The following is a 16,907-nucleotide window of genomic DNA, read 5'->3' on the forward strand; positions in this document are numbered from 1 at the left end:
ATAATACTCTGATTGTACATCAAGTCAAAATCATACAAATAACAGAAGAAAAATTAATCTGCTTCATACCTATGATTGAACTGGAAGATAAAAAAAAGAGAAAACAAGTAACGTAACAGTAAGAAACCACCACAAATTAAATTGAAAGTTTTGTTTCCCTTTTATAATTGTACTTTGTCATTTTCAGAAATACTGTGACTAAAATATGCTAATTAGTAAATATGCTAATTAGTAAATATGCCAACAATTTTTAATTAAAAAAATACTAAGAACTAATATGTAGGTGTGGTGGCAAATGAAAATACTATTTCAGTTTTACCTAAAAATTTATTCATTTAACAAGCCATAGTGCTCCAAAACAAAGTCTCTTTGGTTTTTAAGATAGACATTGTAACAGGGAACATTTTTTCCTTCAGTGCATTTCCCTTGAATTATTTATGTTTGAGTTTTCCAAAAGGAGATTCTATCCAGTAGCAGAAACAATTACAAATCTAGTTTAACACATTACAGGTTCTTATTCTGACAGTTTGAGACAAATCATATTCAAAATTCATATTTTATATGAATTTCCTCATATCCACCATCTCTCTTCATTTACACAGTGCATTTAAACGAATATACTTTTAACTATGTAACAGTATTTACTACACATGTAATAGAGTACTATAAATTATAACTGTTGAATGTAGGATATAATTCATATCTATACTGAAACATCAATCAAATGGAATGTTAACTGTGGAGAATAGCATCATAGGCTTGGAAAACACCAGGTGCGACGTCAAGAGCTCTAGACTTCAGTGACAACTGCAACAGGGGAAGAAATAGTATAATGACAGTAAAAATAAGCCAATTCACAATGAAGCAAATGTAACACAGTGACATGACAGTTATCAAACTTTTAATACATTCTGATAAGAGCTAATAATGTGATTAACCTTTTACACAACAATGTACAGAAAGTTCTATTTGAGAATTATGAATTATTTAAGAATAAAGTAGACGACTCACTGAAAGGCAGAAGGGCTGCTTTGTCAACAGGTACCCCATCCCAGACCCCCAACTCATCGCAGTACAATCATTGGTCAGGAAAGAGCCGGTAATCGACTGAGCACAATGTAGTTCAACGTGTGTGTGTGTGTGTGTGTGTGTGTGTGTGTGTGTGTGTGTGTGTGTGTGTGTGTTTGGGAGAGAGGGGGGGGGAGAGAGGGGGGGGGAGAGAGGGGGGGGGAGAGAGGGGGGGGGAGAGAGGGGGGGGGAGAGAGGGGGGGGGAGAGAGAGGGGGGGGGAGAGAGAGGGGGGGGAGAGAGAGAGAGGGGGGGAGAGAGAGAGAGGGGGGGAGAGAGAGAGGGGGGGGAGAGAGAGAGGGGGGGGAGAGAGAGAGGGGGGGAGAGAGAGAGAGGGGGGGGGGAGAGAGAGGGGGGGGGGAGAGAGGGGGGGGGGAGAGAGGGGGGGGGGAGAGAGGGGGGGGGGGAGAGAGGGGGGGGGAGAGGGGGGGGAGAGGGGGGGGGAGAGAGGGGGGAGAGAGGGGGGGAGAGAGGGGGGAGAGAGGGGGGGAGAGAGGGGGGGAGAGAGGGGGGGAGAGAGGGGGGGAGAGAGGGGGGGAGAGAGGGGGGGAGAGGGGGGGAGAGAGGGGGGGAGAGGGGGGGAGAGAGGGGGGGAGAGGGGGGGAGAGAGGGGGGGAGAGAGGGGGGGAGAGGGGGGGGAGAGAGGGGGGAGAGAGGGGGGAGAGAGAGGGGAGAGAGAGGGGGGGAGAGGGGGGAGAGAGTCATTTCCTTTATTCCTAACTAATATATAATTCTCAACTTTTTTTTACACATCTACATAATTTGATAAAACTTCTCAATTTTCACAAAAATTAATTATAATTCAGGGAACATGACAAACTGCCAAACATAAAAGTACAAGGGCATGTTCAAAACTAATGCCTTCAAATTACTTATGTGAAAGCTCTTAAAGCTTCATAAATAAACCAAACTTTAACAACAACTTCATCTTTATTGTATATATCGACACATTTATTCCTCAATGTACCGTATTTACTTGAATCTAAGCCGCACTTTTTTTCCGGTTTTTGTAATCCAAAAAACCGCCCGCGGCTTAGAATCGAGTGCAAAGTAAGCGGAAGCTCTGAAAAATGTTGGTAGGTGCTGCCACAACTAACTTCTGCCTTCGAATATGTGTAGCGCTGCACAGGCATGCTTTGCAGGCACAAAGATAAATACTGGCGCCAAAACCTCTGCGTCAGCAAAAAAATGGAAGATGAGCTTTTTTCTCCGCCCCGAGTTTCAACCACTTCATTTTCATACATTATCCAACGAAGCAAATACAAATTCCGTATTGTTCACCTTCGAATGTAGCAGCATTTCAATGTACTATGAAAATCCGACTGGCAAGACTGGGATGTTTCTCAATATGGCCAACTCTACGTTCTGAATTTTTTCCTACCTGTGAGAAGAGATGGTTGCTAATAGGAACTTCTATGAATTGTGAATCACACGCAGTATTCTCTTCATCATAAGAATAATACGAATATAAACATTTTACCATGCATTCTTTCGTATTTGCTGCTATCTCATTTAAATCCTGTCTGCCTAATAAACTACGAAACTAGAGTGAGACAACAACAAACGCGGAAGAATATACATATCATGTCATGTTTATATTCGTATTCTTATGCCTAATAGTTATACAGTCAGAATTGAAGCATGGCAATTGACTAGATTTTTAAATCTAAGATGACTAATTTCTGTGCAGAATATAACGTACTAAAGACGCGTCAGCAAAGATTTTCAAACTGAGAAAAATTTTCGCTAAACTCTTGTTCAGAACATATTCTATCATACACAGTCTATTATTTGGTTCTTGTTGATCATTATCAAAGAAAGCAGCAGCGTAGTAACAACAAATAGCACTCTCTTGACATTGTTTCCATAATGAGACGATTCCTCTCTTTTTAAAATTGTAAGCGGCAGCAGCGCGCACAAAAGCAAGCCATGCCGCGAGAGGCGACAGGCCGTAAACTCATTATCAGAATGCGATAAACAATGTATGACAGTACAGTAATGCATTTTCAGCTTAGAGTGACAAACACCTATAACAAAGAGAACGGCACTTATCAGATCAAAGAAAAATAAGCAATCAATGCAAACCAGACGAAGCACGTGAAAAAGGAAGGGTACCCGTATAAATACGGACGGAGCGACTGACGCATAGCAATGGCTACTTGGTACAGCTTAACTGCTAAGCTTACAACTCGAACCAAACTACTGTAGCTGTATCATCATTTATTCGACCTAAATTGTGTCTCATATTACAATGGACCAACTTTGTTTCGATTTGGAGGTGTGGCCTAAAACTTTTCTCTCCTCTTGAATTTCGAGTCTCAAACTTCAGGTGCGGCTTAGATTCGGGAAAATTTTTTTTCCTTGATTTCGAGTCTTTTTCAGGTGCGGCTTAGATTCGAGTAAATACGGTAGTCACCCATATATTTCCAGACGAGACACCCGTTTATGCCTGATTTTGTTGATGAAGCCACAATCTCTCCACTACACCATTCCATAACTATCAAAATGAAGTCATCAAAGATGTTCTTTACCATTTGGAAGCAGATGAAAATTCCAAGTCAGGATTGTACAAAGAATGATCAATGACAGAGAACCCAATGCATCCCATTGCTGCAGATGTCCCATGTGGACAAAATCTTTGAATTCAAAACTTTATTGTAGTACACTGTTACTCAGGCACAGACAGTTATGTTACGCAACCCACGCTACATACTGCTATTTGAAGCCTTCTATGGCAGATAGCTGCAAATATGCAGATACAACGAGTAAAGATGTTAACTTCATTTTATTTAAAAAGCTTTAAGAGTTTTCACATTAAAAAAAATTCAGAGGCATTACTTTTCAGCATGTCCTCATACCACAGATAACAAAAATTGCCATAAACAAAGCCCCAAGTTTTCGTTTTCAGTTTTTTCCCCTAGCTTTCACTTGGGTGTTGAAGCTTTCTTTTTTGAATCATCTTTACCTTATTTCACATCCCATACTTATTCTCACAATGAGTAGCAGAAAATGAATGAACAGATTTTTGGTACTTACAGTGATGTTAGGATTTCCTGGTTGAATCTTAAGCTCATTAAGAACCCATATTCCATTTGTCAGCTTGAGAGATTGGTACAGCATGTCCTGACCTTCAACATTACGCTTTGCTATTGTGAAAACATTGTTTTGTTGCATTTTTTGCACCACTGCATCTGTGGATGAAGTGAATTTTAAGCAACATTAATTCCCTGGTAAAAGTTTCTGATTCTGATTACATTTACTACAGCAAATACTACAAAAAATATAGCTTAATGTTTTCAGCTTACCAGCATTGCACTGCACATTTGTCAAATTATACTGAACTTCATTCTGAGCTGGAATGTCTTTCCATGTTGCAAGGAACACACGCTTGTCCATCTGCCCATCTTCAGTGAAGAAAACATTCATTGGTACCAAGCAGGCAAAATAGAAAACGTCTATGTTGTTCTTTATAGCAACCTGGCAAATGAAAAAAAAAAAAGTATTAGAAGTAAAACTAAATGTAACAGAAGCAAAATTGTCAGCCTTCAAAAATTGAGTACAATTAAGCTCCCCCAAGTTTATTGTGCAATTATGCTTCATGATATCTAATATGTACAACAATCAAAAATTCTGTGTTTCTTTAAGAATGTGGAAGTTGTCAAGACAATGTGAGAAACATCAATAACAGAAATGTGTTGCATTTATAAAGAACAGAAAATTCTCCCAAAACAGACACTGACGACAACGATTAAATATCATCCACGGACCATCTTCACACACTCTCATATCTGAATTTAAGAATTATCTTTTAAATTAAGTTGTAAAGAAACTCACAAATAGTGGAGTACTGTGGCGAATAATTTAAACTACTTAGCATTTGGTGACAGCAATATAGCACATTAAACAATGTAGCTTACAAAGCGATGCTTCATTACAAAACCATCATATTATCAGTTAATAGAACATTTATAAACTTGTGTTACCCGAATTTTGGTGTAAGGCTCTGAGCACTATGGGACTTGACTTCTAAGGTCATCAGTCTCCTAGAACTTAGACCTAGTTAAACCTAACCTAAGGACAGCACACACATCCATGGATTCAAACCTGCGACCATAGCGGTCGCGCGGTTCCAGACTGTAGCACCTATAACCGCTCGGTCACCACGGCCGGCTTTGGTGTAAGTGAACAGTGTATTTGGTGATTATAATTTTTTCCCTAAATATTTACAGGAGGCAAGTTTTGGTGCTAGAAACTTCAAAATTTTAAATTAAATATCTCTGTGTAGAACAAACCCGTCTCAAGGTACTGGACCAATTATTCAAGTTTTTGGTAAATTTTATAGGACCGTTATATATCACTTAAATATTTATTATTTAGCAATGGTAATTCAAACAATAGCAACAGATGCACACCTTGAGTCTGTGCGTAGAACAGTGGAGTTACACTGGCAGACAGCTGTGTTCCTTTGAGTCGCATGTTAACTGGTTTTTATCTCTTTATACAGAATCCACAAAACATTTTTCATTGAATGAACTCAGTATTTGAAGTGATTGATTAGAACAGTTCATCTGAATTATAAAGAGGTTTATCTTTGCATTTATGAGATTTTAATGGTATTAGAAGGCCTGTTTGCAGTGTGCCTAGCATTTTCACTTTAAGTAGGAAGAACACAATTCTATGCTTCTGAAATAATTGGGTGCATACAACAGTACTCGCGAAGACTACTCTTACATTTGAGGGACTGGGTACAAGAATAAGGTTATCTTACATTGACATCAATGTTATTTAACCAACAGAGCTGACTGTAGCCTCTTCAGAACTGGCGGCAAAGGAATCAGTCAAGTTATTTCAAACACACTAAAGAAATAACCCCCTCAAGAGTCAATACTTGACAATAGATAAGTAGTACTTCTATTAAATTGTAGAAATACTTCTATGAAACTATCAATTGAAAATTTTAACCTTAACATATTCACTCATAATATTTTAATCTAACACTATGTCTCTCAGTTCAAAATAAAAAGAAATCTGATATGTGGGTTACTCAACTGCTTCTTTGGATACAATTCACTGAATGCACTGGAATATCAATGGCTTTACAGCAGAACTACCTTATCCTAAATACTCTGAAATTGATCACCTTACAATTCTGCTTTCAGAATGTGTAAATATCATAACAATCTGTCAAAAAGAATGCTAGTTAACAGAAGACTGTATACAAGTTTTAAAAAATATTAATAATCTTAAGGTAGACAGCAGCTTTTGTAAGAGAAAGAGATCTTGTGGAGGCTCCTGCATTCTTATTGACTCTTCAGTATGTTATAGAGTAAGAGAAAATTTGAGTAATTTAAATGAAGTGAATGTGTTTCGGAGTTGCTCTACAGAGTTAAGTTATCTGAATACAGTGATTATAGCAATTTATAGAATTTCTTTATGTTCTTTAACACACGTGTTCTTAGCTAAATTTCACAACCTCTTGGGAAAAACTTCGACAAGAAAGTAAGGAAAAAAAAGTGATTGTAACAGATTTCAACAAAAATATGTTATCTGAAAGCAGTGATTCTGTAAAATTTTGCAGAAATCTGGTTTTAACTTAAACTTTTCTGGAGAGACTGCAGCAGATCAATGGCCTGCACTGATAACTTCATTACTAATTACCAATTTGAAAATGCAAATAAGTACTGCTAGACCTAGGTACTTAGGATCACTCAGCTCTGTTTATTGACCTCCCAAACACAGACAAAGCTTCTTGTATATAAAAAGGAATTTAAGAAAACATAATAGGGATTTATTCTACAATAAATTAAGTATTGTTAGCTAACCTGCAGACCACTACAGTTCAAGTGTCATAGAATAGGCAAATTGTTGAATTTTTTCCAAGTATGTTTAATGGATCTTTTCCTCCTAGATGTTGTCAAGAGAAAGTGAGCAGTAAACTTAAATGGATTACACCAGGAATAAATGTGTATAGTGCCAGAAAGAGAGAACTACATAATCAGTTAAAACTGAACAGAAATCCTGATTTTGTAGAGTATGTAATGTCTATACAGCAGTTTTCAAGAAGTTTATAGTGGCAGCTAACAAATAATACATTTATCCTCAAACACAGAAATAAGACAAAAGTGTTTGGTCAGTCTTTCAATCACAATGAGCAACCAATGTCAAAAGCCAAGAGATTTCGAAAATTAAATTTCAAAATCATATGATACATCCTGTTCAGATGTCAAATTGTTTCAAAGAATTCTTCTTAAATGTATCAAGTTCAGATGTAGATATGGCAGCCAGTCGAGGCATAACAAATTTCACAGGCTCCGAAAATAACCAAAATACATCTTGTGAAGAGTTTGAAAAATCACCCAAATGGATGTTGAAAATGAAATACTCTCTAAAAAAATTAAACCACACCTGTATGTGATGAAATACCCTTCCTGTGATCAAGAATATCATTTCACAAACACTGTCAGTGGTTACAAATCAATCTTTCAAGCAGGTATGCTTTCCAAATATATTGAAATTGCTGAGATAAAACCACTGTTCAAAAAGGGATTGGCTCAAGGTATGTGGAATTATTGCCTTATCTCCCCTCTGCCAATCCTCTCAAAGGGTTTGAAAAGACTGTAGCAAGACAAATTCCAAAATTTCTTACTACAAATGAGTTTTTTAAAAATCTGTTTGTATTCCAACAGGGAGAAAGCACAGTAAACGCCATCAAAGAGTTTACTAAAAAGAGTTCTACATTAGAGGTCACAGGAATATTCTGTGGTCTGACAAAATCCTGATTCAGTGAACCCTTTCAATATTTCTCCGCAAATTACAGATATATGAAATCTGTCTAACAGATAGGAAATGACGACTAATTGTAACTTCAAATTCAAGCAATTACTCCTAAAACTGTAAAAGAATTTCCCCAAGGAGCCCCACAAAATTTGATATTGGTCCCTGTCTGTCCTTTTTCTAGACGACATATCACTTGCTAGTGATGTTTATACAGTTTTATTTGCTCATGACATCAGTTGTAATTGAAAATGAGGTACCTGACAGAATTTCAGAAAGTGTCAAAAATGCTCCAAAAGAGCTTGAACCTATGTTGTATCACAATGGACTAAAACTAAATGTAACAAACTAAAATGATGCAATCTGAAGCTAAATTATTAGAATTGAGTGAAATGAAGGTAACCTATAATGATCAGGATTTCACAGAAGCAAACTGTGTGATGTTCTTGGGTTTAATCATCTTGACAAAATCTAAATTGGAATCTACATATTGACCAATTAGCAAATGAACTCAACAGCTTAGCATCTGCAATGATTATTTTGGCAGTTTCTACAGACTAACACCAGAAAGGTAGACTTTCACTGTCATTTTGAGTCAGTTATTCGTTATGGCATGATCTGGGGAATTCAACAAATATGAAACTCCTAGTATTACAAAAGAAAACAATTTGGAATATGTGTGTTTCCAAACAATGGGTATCCTGTTGTCCACTGTTAAAAGATTTAAAAATATTGTCTATTCCCTCCCTTTACATATATGAAGTACTGTTGTTCTTATATAAAAACCCTGTTTTGATCACAACTACAGCACTCAGCACAGAGTGAATTTTGAACTCCTGACACACTGCTTAAAACTATACCCCAACACGAAAGTATATGGCATTTAAAATTTACAATAAAATAAAAGGGGGTAACATATTTTAACATGGGTCTTGGTTCACTGGAAAGATTACTATTTGCTCTTCTGGTTGAAAAACATTATTCTACTGAAGAATTCATTGAGGACAGAGTCACAGAACAAAGAATTTATACATTTTATTTTTGTATACTACAAACTGCAGTGTGCATTTTAGTAGCAGTATCTCAGGAATGTCTAAAGTAACGTAAACTAATGTATTTCTCTTAAAAATGTTTTCTTATTTAATATCTTGACATCTCTCTTACACATCAAATCAAATTATTCAAAAATTGCACATTACGAAGTGAATAGTCACATTTCACATATACCTGTAGATTATTTAGTGGTTCCATACGCTGTACAGCTCCTGTGGTAGCTAATGGAAGGGAACTTTCATGGGACATCCCAGGTGGCAATGGAGTCATCACCTGCAACTGTGCACTTGGTGTTAACCCAAAGCTGCAACAGAAATTAAGTATCATTATCAATAAAATTCTCGATATAAGAAATTTAACACCAAAACTAATTACACAAGAAAAAAGCTTTAAAATGGAAAACTACTTTGATCAATATTATGTGGAGCAAAAATAACTGTAAATATCTACATATGAAGTCGTTGCCAAAGTGATGTTGACAACTGACTCCATTCAAGCTCACTATCAAACTTGCACAGACACCATCCGTTGGGTCCAGATGTTCCTGACCTGCACTGTACAAAATTTCACATCACTGTCAACAAGAAGACACTGCAGCTACATTTATATACATACTTCACATGCAACCATATGGTGCATAGAAGGCGGATTCCATGTACCACTACCAGTCATTTTCTTTCATATTCCACTCGCAAATAGAGTGAGAGGAAAAACAACTGTCTAAAAGCCCCTGTACAAGATGTATTTTGTCTCATCCTTAAGTGAAATGTATGTTGGTAGCATTAGAATTGTTCTGAAATCAGCCACAAATGCCAGTTCTGCGAATTTCCTCAATCTCACGCAAAAAGAACATCATCTTCCAGGGATTTCCATTTGAGCTCACAAAGCCTCTTCATAATACTTGCAGACTGATCAAGCATTCTGGTGGCGCCTCTGAATTGCTTTGGTTCCACCTCTGATCTGACCTGGTGGGGATCACAAACACTCTTGCAGTACCCAAGAATGCTAGTGTTCTATACACCATCACCTTTATATATTAATTACACTTCCCCAAAATTCTCCCAATAAAATGGAGGCAAGCATTCGCATTCCCCATTACCAAACTGACATGCTGATTCCATTTCATATCGCTCTGCAATGTTGCACCTAGATATTTAATCAATGTATCTGCACCAAGCAGCATCCTACAATCTATGCAGATGAGCTTATGGCAGTTTCTGTGTTAATGATTTCACACAGCGAATGAAATTAGTTTGTTGAAACACAGTGATAAGAACAGAACATGATTAGAAATCACTTTTTCCTCAAAATTAACACACACATCTGTGCAGCTTCCAGTTTCTAATGTAATTATAAGCAACAATATTTTTGTGAATTTTTACAGCAATATAAACATAGGTATGTCAGTATATATTTCATGGGTATAATTTTAAAAAAGTACTTCATAAAATGAATTGGAATGTTAACTTACTGTATCCTCATTTACATCACTGGAATCTCACTTCTTGAAAATCTAAACAGGGAGAGAACAAACAACTTGCAATGTTGAATTAAAGGAATTTAGTATTTGGTTCACTTCTTACTGTTGCCTGTATGTTTCCTTATCTAGTATTTGGCTCCCTTCCGTCCCTTCAGCAGCTGCACATTTCATCGTTTTTCCTGTCATTTCCGGTTGTCAAAAATTTTCAGAGAAATGTATATAAAAATTAGGAAATACCTCATCCAGAATCAGAATTTCAGCATCTACTTCAACGTACGTCTACCTTGAATATGTAACAAGAATGCTCTGCACTTACCACAATGTCAGCAACACTGACTACAACAGAGGATACTTCAGTGTTCTTGTGCACGATTCTTCTACACTGTTAGTGCCAAGTGATCAGAATGAGATGTAAATATTGTGTTTTAGGCCTGAAGCAAAGGAAGGGAGATTAGGGTTCCACATCCTGTCAATGAGGTCATTTGAAAAGATCCACAAACTTATCAGGGAAGGATGAGGAATGAAAACAGCCATATTTCGGAAGAGAACAGCCATATTATTTCTGAAGAGAACAATTTCAGCTTTGCCTTTTTTTTAAAAAAATCCACTCTGGATGGTCAATGAGGATTTCAACACTAGACAACTAATGTGCAAGTCCACTGTCAATTACTGTGCCACCTCCCTCAGTGATAGGCCTGAAACTAATGGAAGACTGAAAACTTGACACAGAAACTGTGCGATGGAACACATGCAGTATTGTTATGGCTTGTGCTTGGTTTGGATTGGGGACTGAAGTGTTAGAATATCTCATTGCTGACTGTATTTAAAATATTTAGGAGCTGCATATACATTAACAATAATTCAGAAATTTGGATGATGTTGAAGACATTCACCACAAATAGTGGGAAAATTTTAAGTAATGCACAGAACTAGTCTGGCCGAAAAGCTTCAGTAAATAAAATGAATACAAATAGCTTTTTCGACCCTTACTTGTAAACAAAATAACTTATGTGTGCTGAAGCTGTGCAGCACCCAAGCTTCAAAAGTTAGGATATAAAGAGTAACAAACACAGACCTTTAGAAACATTGACATCTTATAGATAAGTAGAACTGAATTTAAACAAAACAAATAAAAAAGCTGTCTAAAAACTAAAAAAGTAGATTTAGATTTCACATACCTGTTTTTATTAAGCTGAATTGCAAAACCGGCCATTGGTTGCATGGCTCTGTTCGTAAACGTAAAATCCATCTGAATCTGCCCATTTCTGAAAAGAAATGTACACTAGTCACTAATTATGTTTTGTCATCATTGTACAAATTTTTAATAGTATATCAACAGGGGTTTATAGTCAAGTGTAACAATCAAATATCAATATGTAACTATCTGCACATCTTTCAGTGACTCATGGATGCTGTATACATTACTGGTTGTTCTGAAAGACGTATGAATGCTCAATGTTTAGTACTTTAACTAAACTAGTGATCAGTACAAAAGTGATACTCCTAAGTAATTTTGGGAGGACAACAGTTCAAACCCACATCCGGCCATGCCAGAATGGTTCCTTTAAAAGGGCAGGACCGATTTCCTTTCCCCTCCTTCCTTAGTCTGATGGGACCGATGACCTCGCTGTTTGGTCCCCTCCCCCACCCCAAATCAACTGACTTAAGTAATTTAAAAGTCATGGAACTATTATACACTACAATATGTCTAACTATAAATCTTCTCCATTCACTGTCTACATGTGCAGCTTCCTTTACCATCTACAAAAAGAGTGGGGAAAGGGTGTAGGGGTGTTGAATGGTACCAAAAAGTTGAAGCCAATCTTACAAGATGGAGCTCTACATGAGAACGGAACAAACTATCTCACACAGTACTGTACTGTCAACAGAAGTATGACTCTCGCTGTAATGAGAACCTGTCAATATTAACCAGTGGACAAATTGCCCTTCCATTTTAGCCAACTAGGGACCACGTGACTATTTTAATTTTCTTCTCTTTTTTCACCATGGGTTCCTTTTTTTTTTTTAAGAGTACTTCCTGCCTACTTTTATTGCTCCTGCCTTTCAAACCTTCTGACTAATATTTTCCTGCAGAAAACTTTCTCCTGCTACCTTTATCTTCTATATTTCTAAATCATCTTTTAACTTCATAGATCCCGCTCCTAGGTAATTTCTTTTCCGAGATACACTTTAAGATTTGTGTTTGTAGCTTACTGTCATTCGTCCTACATAAATGTCCAAAAAATATCAATGTTTTCCTTGTCATCTTATTCTTTCTATATTTTCTGAATACTGTTGTTGTTGTTGTTGTCGTCGTCTTCAGTCCTGAGACTGGTTTGATGCAGCTCTCCATGCTACTCTATCCTGTGCAAGCTGCTTCATCTCCCAGTACTTACTGCAACCTACATCCTTCTGAATCTGCTTAGTGTATTCATCTCTTGGTCTCCCTCTACGATTTTTACCCTCCACACTGCCCTCCAATGCTAAATTTGTGATCCCTTGGTGCTTCAGAACATGTCCTATCAACCAGTCCCTTCTTCTTGTCCAGTTGTGCCACAAACTCCTCTTCTCCCCAATTCTATTCAATACCTCCTCATTAGTTATGTGATCTACCCATCTACCATCTAATCTTCAGCATTCTTCTGTAGCACCATATTTCAAAAGCTTCTATTCTCTTCTTGTCTAAACTATTTATCGTCCATGTTTCACTTCCATACACGGATACACTCCATACAAATACTTTCAGAAACGACTTCCTGACACTTAAATCTATACTCGATGTTAACAAATTTCTCTTCTTCAGAAACGCTTTCCTTGCCATTGCCAGTCTACATTTTATATCCTCTCTACTTCGACCATCATCAGTTATTTTGCTCCCCAAATAGCAAAACTCCTTTACTACTTTAAGTGTCTCATTTCCTAATCTAATTCCCCCCGCATCACCCAACTTAATTCGACTACATTCCATTATCCTCGTTTTGCTTTTGTTTGTGTTCATCTTATATCCTCCTTTCAAGACACTGTCCATTCCGTTCAACAGCTCTTCCAAGTCCTTTGCTGTCTCTGACAGAATTACAATGTCATCGGCGAACCTCAAAGTTTTTATTTCTTCTCCATGGACTTTAATACCTACACCGAATTTTTCTTTTGTTTCCTTTACTGCTTGCTCAATATACAGATTAAATAACATCGAGGACAAGCTACAACCCTGTCTCGCTCCCTTCCCAACCGCTGCTTCCCTTTCATGCCCCCTCGACTCTTATAACTGCCATCTGGTTTCTGTACAAATTGTAAATAGCCTTTCGCTCCCTGTATTTTACCCCTGCCACCTTTAGAATTTGAAAGAGAGTATTCCAGTTAACATTGTCAAAAGCTTTCTCTAAGTCTACAAATGCTAGAAATGTAGGTTTGCCTTTCCTTAATCTATTTTCTAAGATAAGACGTAGGGTCAGTATTGCCTCACGTGTTCCAACATTTCTGCGGAATCTAAACTGATCTTCGCCGAGGTTGGCTTCTACCAGTTTTTCCATTCGTCTGTAAAGAGTTCGTGTTAGTATTTTGCAGCTGTGACTTATTAAACTGATAGTTCGGTAATTTTCACATCTGTCAACACCTGCTTTCTTTAGGATTGGAATAATTATATTCTTCTTTAAGTCTGAGGGTATTTAGCCTGTCTCATACATCTTGTTCACCAGATGGTAGAGTTTTGTCAGGACTGGCTCTCCCAAGGCCATCAGTAGTTCCAATGGAATGTTGTCTACTCCCGGGGCCTTGTTTCGACTCGGGTCTTTCAGTGCTCTGTCAAGCTCTTCACGCAGTATCGTATCTCCCATTTCATCTTCATCTACATCCTCTTCCATAATATTGTCCTCAAGTACATCGCCCTTGTATAGACCCTCTATATACTCCTTCCACCTTTCTGCTTTCCCTTCTTTGCTTGGAACTGGGTTTCCATCAAAGCTCTTCATATTCATGCAAGTGGTTCTCCTTTCTCCAAAGGTCTCTTTAATTTTCCTGTAGGCAGTATCTATCTTACCCCTAGTGAGATAAGCCTCTACATCCTTACATTTGTCCTCTAGCCATGCCTGCTTAGCCATTTTGCACTTCCTGTCGATCTCATTTTTGAGATGTTTGTATTCCTTTTTGCCTGCTTCATTTACTGCATTTTTATATTTTCTCCTTTCATCAATTAAATTCAATATTTCTTCTGCTACCCAAGGATTTCTACTACCCCTCACCTTTTTACCTACTTGATCCTCTGCTGCCTTCACTACTTCATCCCTCAGAGCTACCCATTCTTCTTCTACTGTCTTTCCCCCATTCCTGTCAATTGTTCCCTTATGCTCTCCCTGAAACTCTGTACAACCTCTGGTTTAGTCAGTTTATCCAGGCCCCATCTCCTTAAATTCCCGCCTTTTTTGCAGTTTCTTCAGTTTTAATCTACAGTTCATAACCAATAGATTGTGGTTGGAGTCCACATCTGGCCCTGGAAATGTCTTACAATTTAAAACCTGGTTCCTAAATCTCTGTCTTACCATTATATAATCTATTTGATACCTTTTAGTATCTCCAGGGTTCTTCCATGTATACAAACTTCTTTCATGATTCTTAAACCAAGTGTTAGCTATGATTAAGTTATGCTCTGTGCAAAATTCTACCAGACGGCTTCCTCTTTCATTTCTCTCTCCCAATCCATATTCACCCACTATGTTTCCTTCTCTCCCTTTTCCTACTCTCTAATTCCAGTCACCCATGACTATTAAATTTTCATCTACCTTCACTACCTGAATAATTTCTTTTATCTCATCATACATTTCATCAATTTCTTCATCATCTGCAGAGCTAGTTGGCATATAAACTTGTACTACTGTAGTAGGCATGGGCTTCGTGTCTCTCTTGGCCACAAAATGCATTTACTATGCTGTTTGTAGTAGCTTACCCATCCTCCTATTTTTTTATTCATTATTAAACCTACTCCTGCATTACCCCTATTTGATTTTGTATTTATAACCCTGTATTCACCTGACCAGAAGTCTTGTTCCTCCTGCCACCGAACTTCACTAATTCCCACTATATCTAACTTCAACCTATCCATTTCCCTTTTTAAATTTTCTAACCTACCTGCCCGATTAAGGGATCTGACATTCCACGCTCCGATCCGTAGAACGCCAGTTTTCTTTCTCCTGATAACGACGTCGTCCTGAGTAGTCCCCGCCCGGAGATCCGAATGGGGGACTATTTTACCTCCGGAATATTTTACCCAAGAGGTTCATGGGGGAACACCGGAAAATTTTATATTTCAACATCGTTTCTCAATTCACAGGCTTATGTGCTGCTTAAGGGACCTGAACTTTTCTTCACAATTTTTCTCTCTAATATTTCTAGTTTGTCTAATTCAGTGCTAGGCATTCAGTTGTATAGAAGGGCTCAGGTTTCATTACATTTTGTAATGTATTCCTTGATATGGACTTTTTACTGTATTTTTTTTTATTCCATGCCAGCACTTCCATATTTCCTACAATTGAAGTCAACTTTAAAACCAGAACAGGTCTATCTATGTAGAACTGCTTCATCACTGATATCTAAAATACGGAGTGTGACAAAAGTCTATTAACTGAAAATGTAGTACAGTGTTTTGTAGCTTTAATGGTCTTTACAAAGTAATCTGTTCCACTGAAATGGTTCAGTGTCTTCCATTGTGATCTAGATATTTAACCGATCATTTAAACACTGATTTATGTACACTATGTGATCAAAAGCATCAAGACACCCCCAAAAACATATGTTTTTCATATTATGTGCATTGTGCTGCCACCTACTGCCAGGTACTCCATATCAGTGACCTCAGTAGTCAGACATTGTGAGAGAGCAGAATGGGGCACTTCGCGGAACTTACGGACTTCGAACGTGGTCAGGAGATTGGGTGTAACTTGTGTCATACATCTGTACCCGAGATTTCCACACACCTAAACATTTGTAGGTCCACTGTTTACAATGTGAAAGTGAAGTGGAGAGGTGAAAGGAGACGTACACCACAAAGGCTTACAGGCCAACCTCGTCTGTTGACTGAGATTGCTGACAGTTGAAGAGGGTCGTAATGTGTAATAGGCAGACATCTATCCAGACCATCACACAGGAATTCCAGATTGCTTCAGGATCCACTGCAAGTACAATGACAGTTAGGCAGAAGATGAGAAAACTTGTATTTCATGGTTGAGCGGCTGCTCATAAGCCACACAACGCCAGTAAATGCCAAAGGACGACATGCTTGGTGTAAGAAGCATAAATATTGGACAACTGAACAGTTGAAAAATTTGTGGAATGACGAATCACGGTACACAAAGTGGCAAACCGATGGCAGGGTGCGGGTATGACGAATGCTCGCTGAACGTCATCTGCCAGCGTGTGTAGTGCCAACAGTAAAATTTGGAGGCGGTGGTGTTATGGTGTGGTCGTGTTTTTCATGGAGGGGGCTTGCATCCCTTGTTTTGCACGGCGCTATCACAGCACAGGTATACATTGGTGTTTTAAGC

The 16,907-nt window shown here is 37.9% G+C and overlaps 1 protein-coding gene across 1 annotated transcript in view; it reads right to left on the reverse strand.

Moving 5' to 3' along the window:
- Nucleotides 1-307: 307 nt before the first annotated feature.
- LOC126418772 (AP-1 complex subunit beta-1) overlaps nt 308-16,907 on the reverse strand; it is a 54,712-nt gene continuing 38,112 nt past the window's right edge. The window contains exons 14-18 of the mRNA XM_050085699.1: nt 11,553-11,639; nt 9,069-9,198; nt 4,373-4,544; nt 4,104-4,258; nt 308-807 (exon numbers count right to left, since the gene is read on the reverse strand). Coding sequence (XP_049941656.1) covers nt 733-807; nt 4,104-4,258; nt 4,373-4,544; nt 9,069-9,198; nt 11,553-11,639 — 619 coding nt within the window. The 3' untranslated portion in view covers nt 308-732. The remainder of the gene's footprint in view (nt 808-4,103; nt 4,259-4,372; nt 4,545-9,068; nt 9,199-11,552; nt 11,640-16,907) is intronic.

This window comes from Schistocerca serialis, chromosome 9 (genome assembly GCF_023864345.2).
Source record: "Schistocerca serialis cubense isolate TAMUIC-IGC-003099 chromosome 9, iqSchSeri2.2, whole genome shotgun sequence".
NCBI lineage: Eukaryota > Metazoa > Arthropoda > Insecta > Orthoptera > Acrididae > Schistocerca > Schistocerca serialis.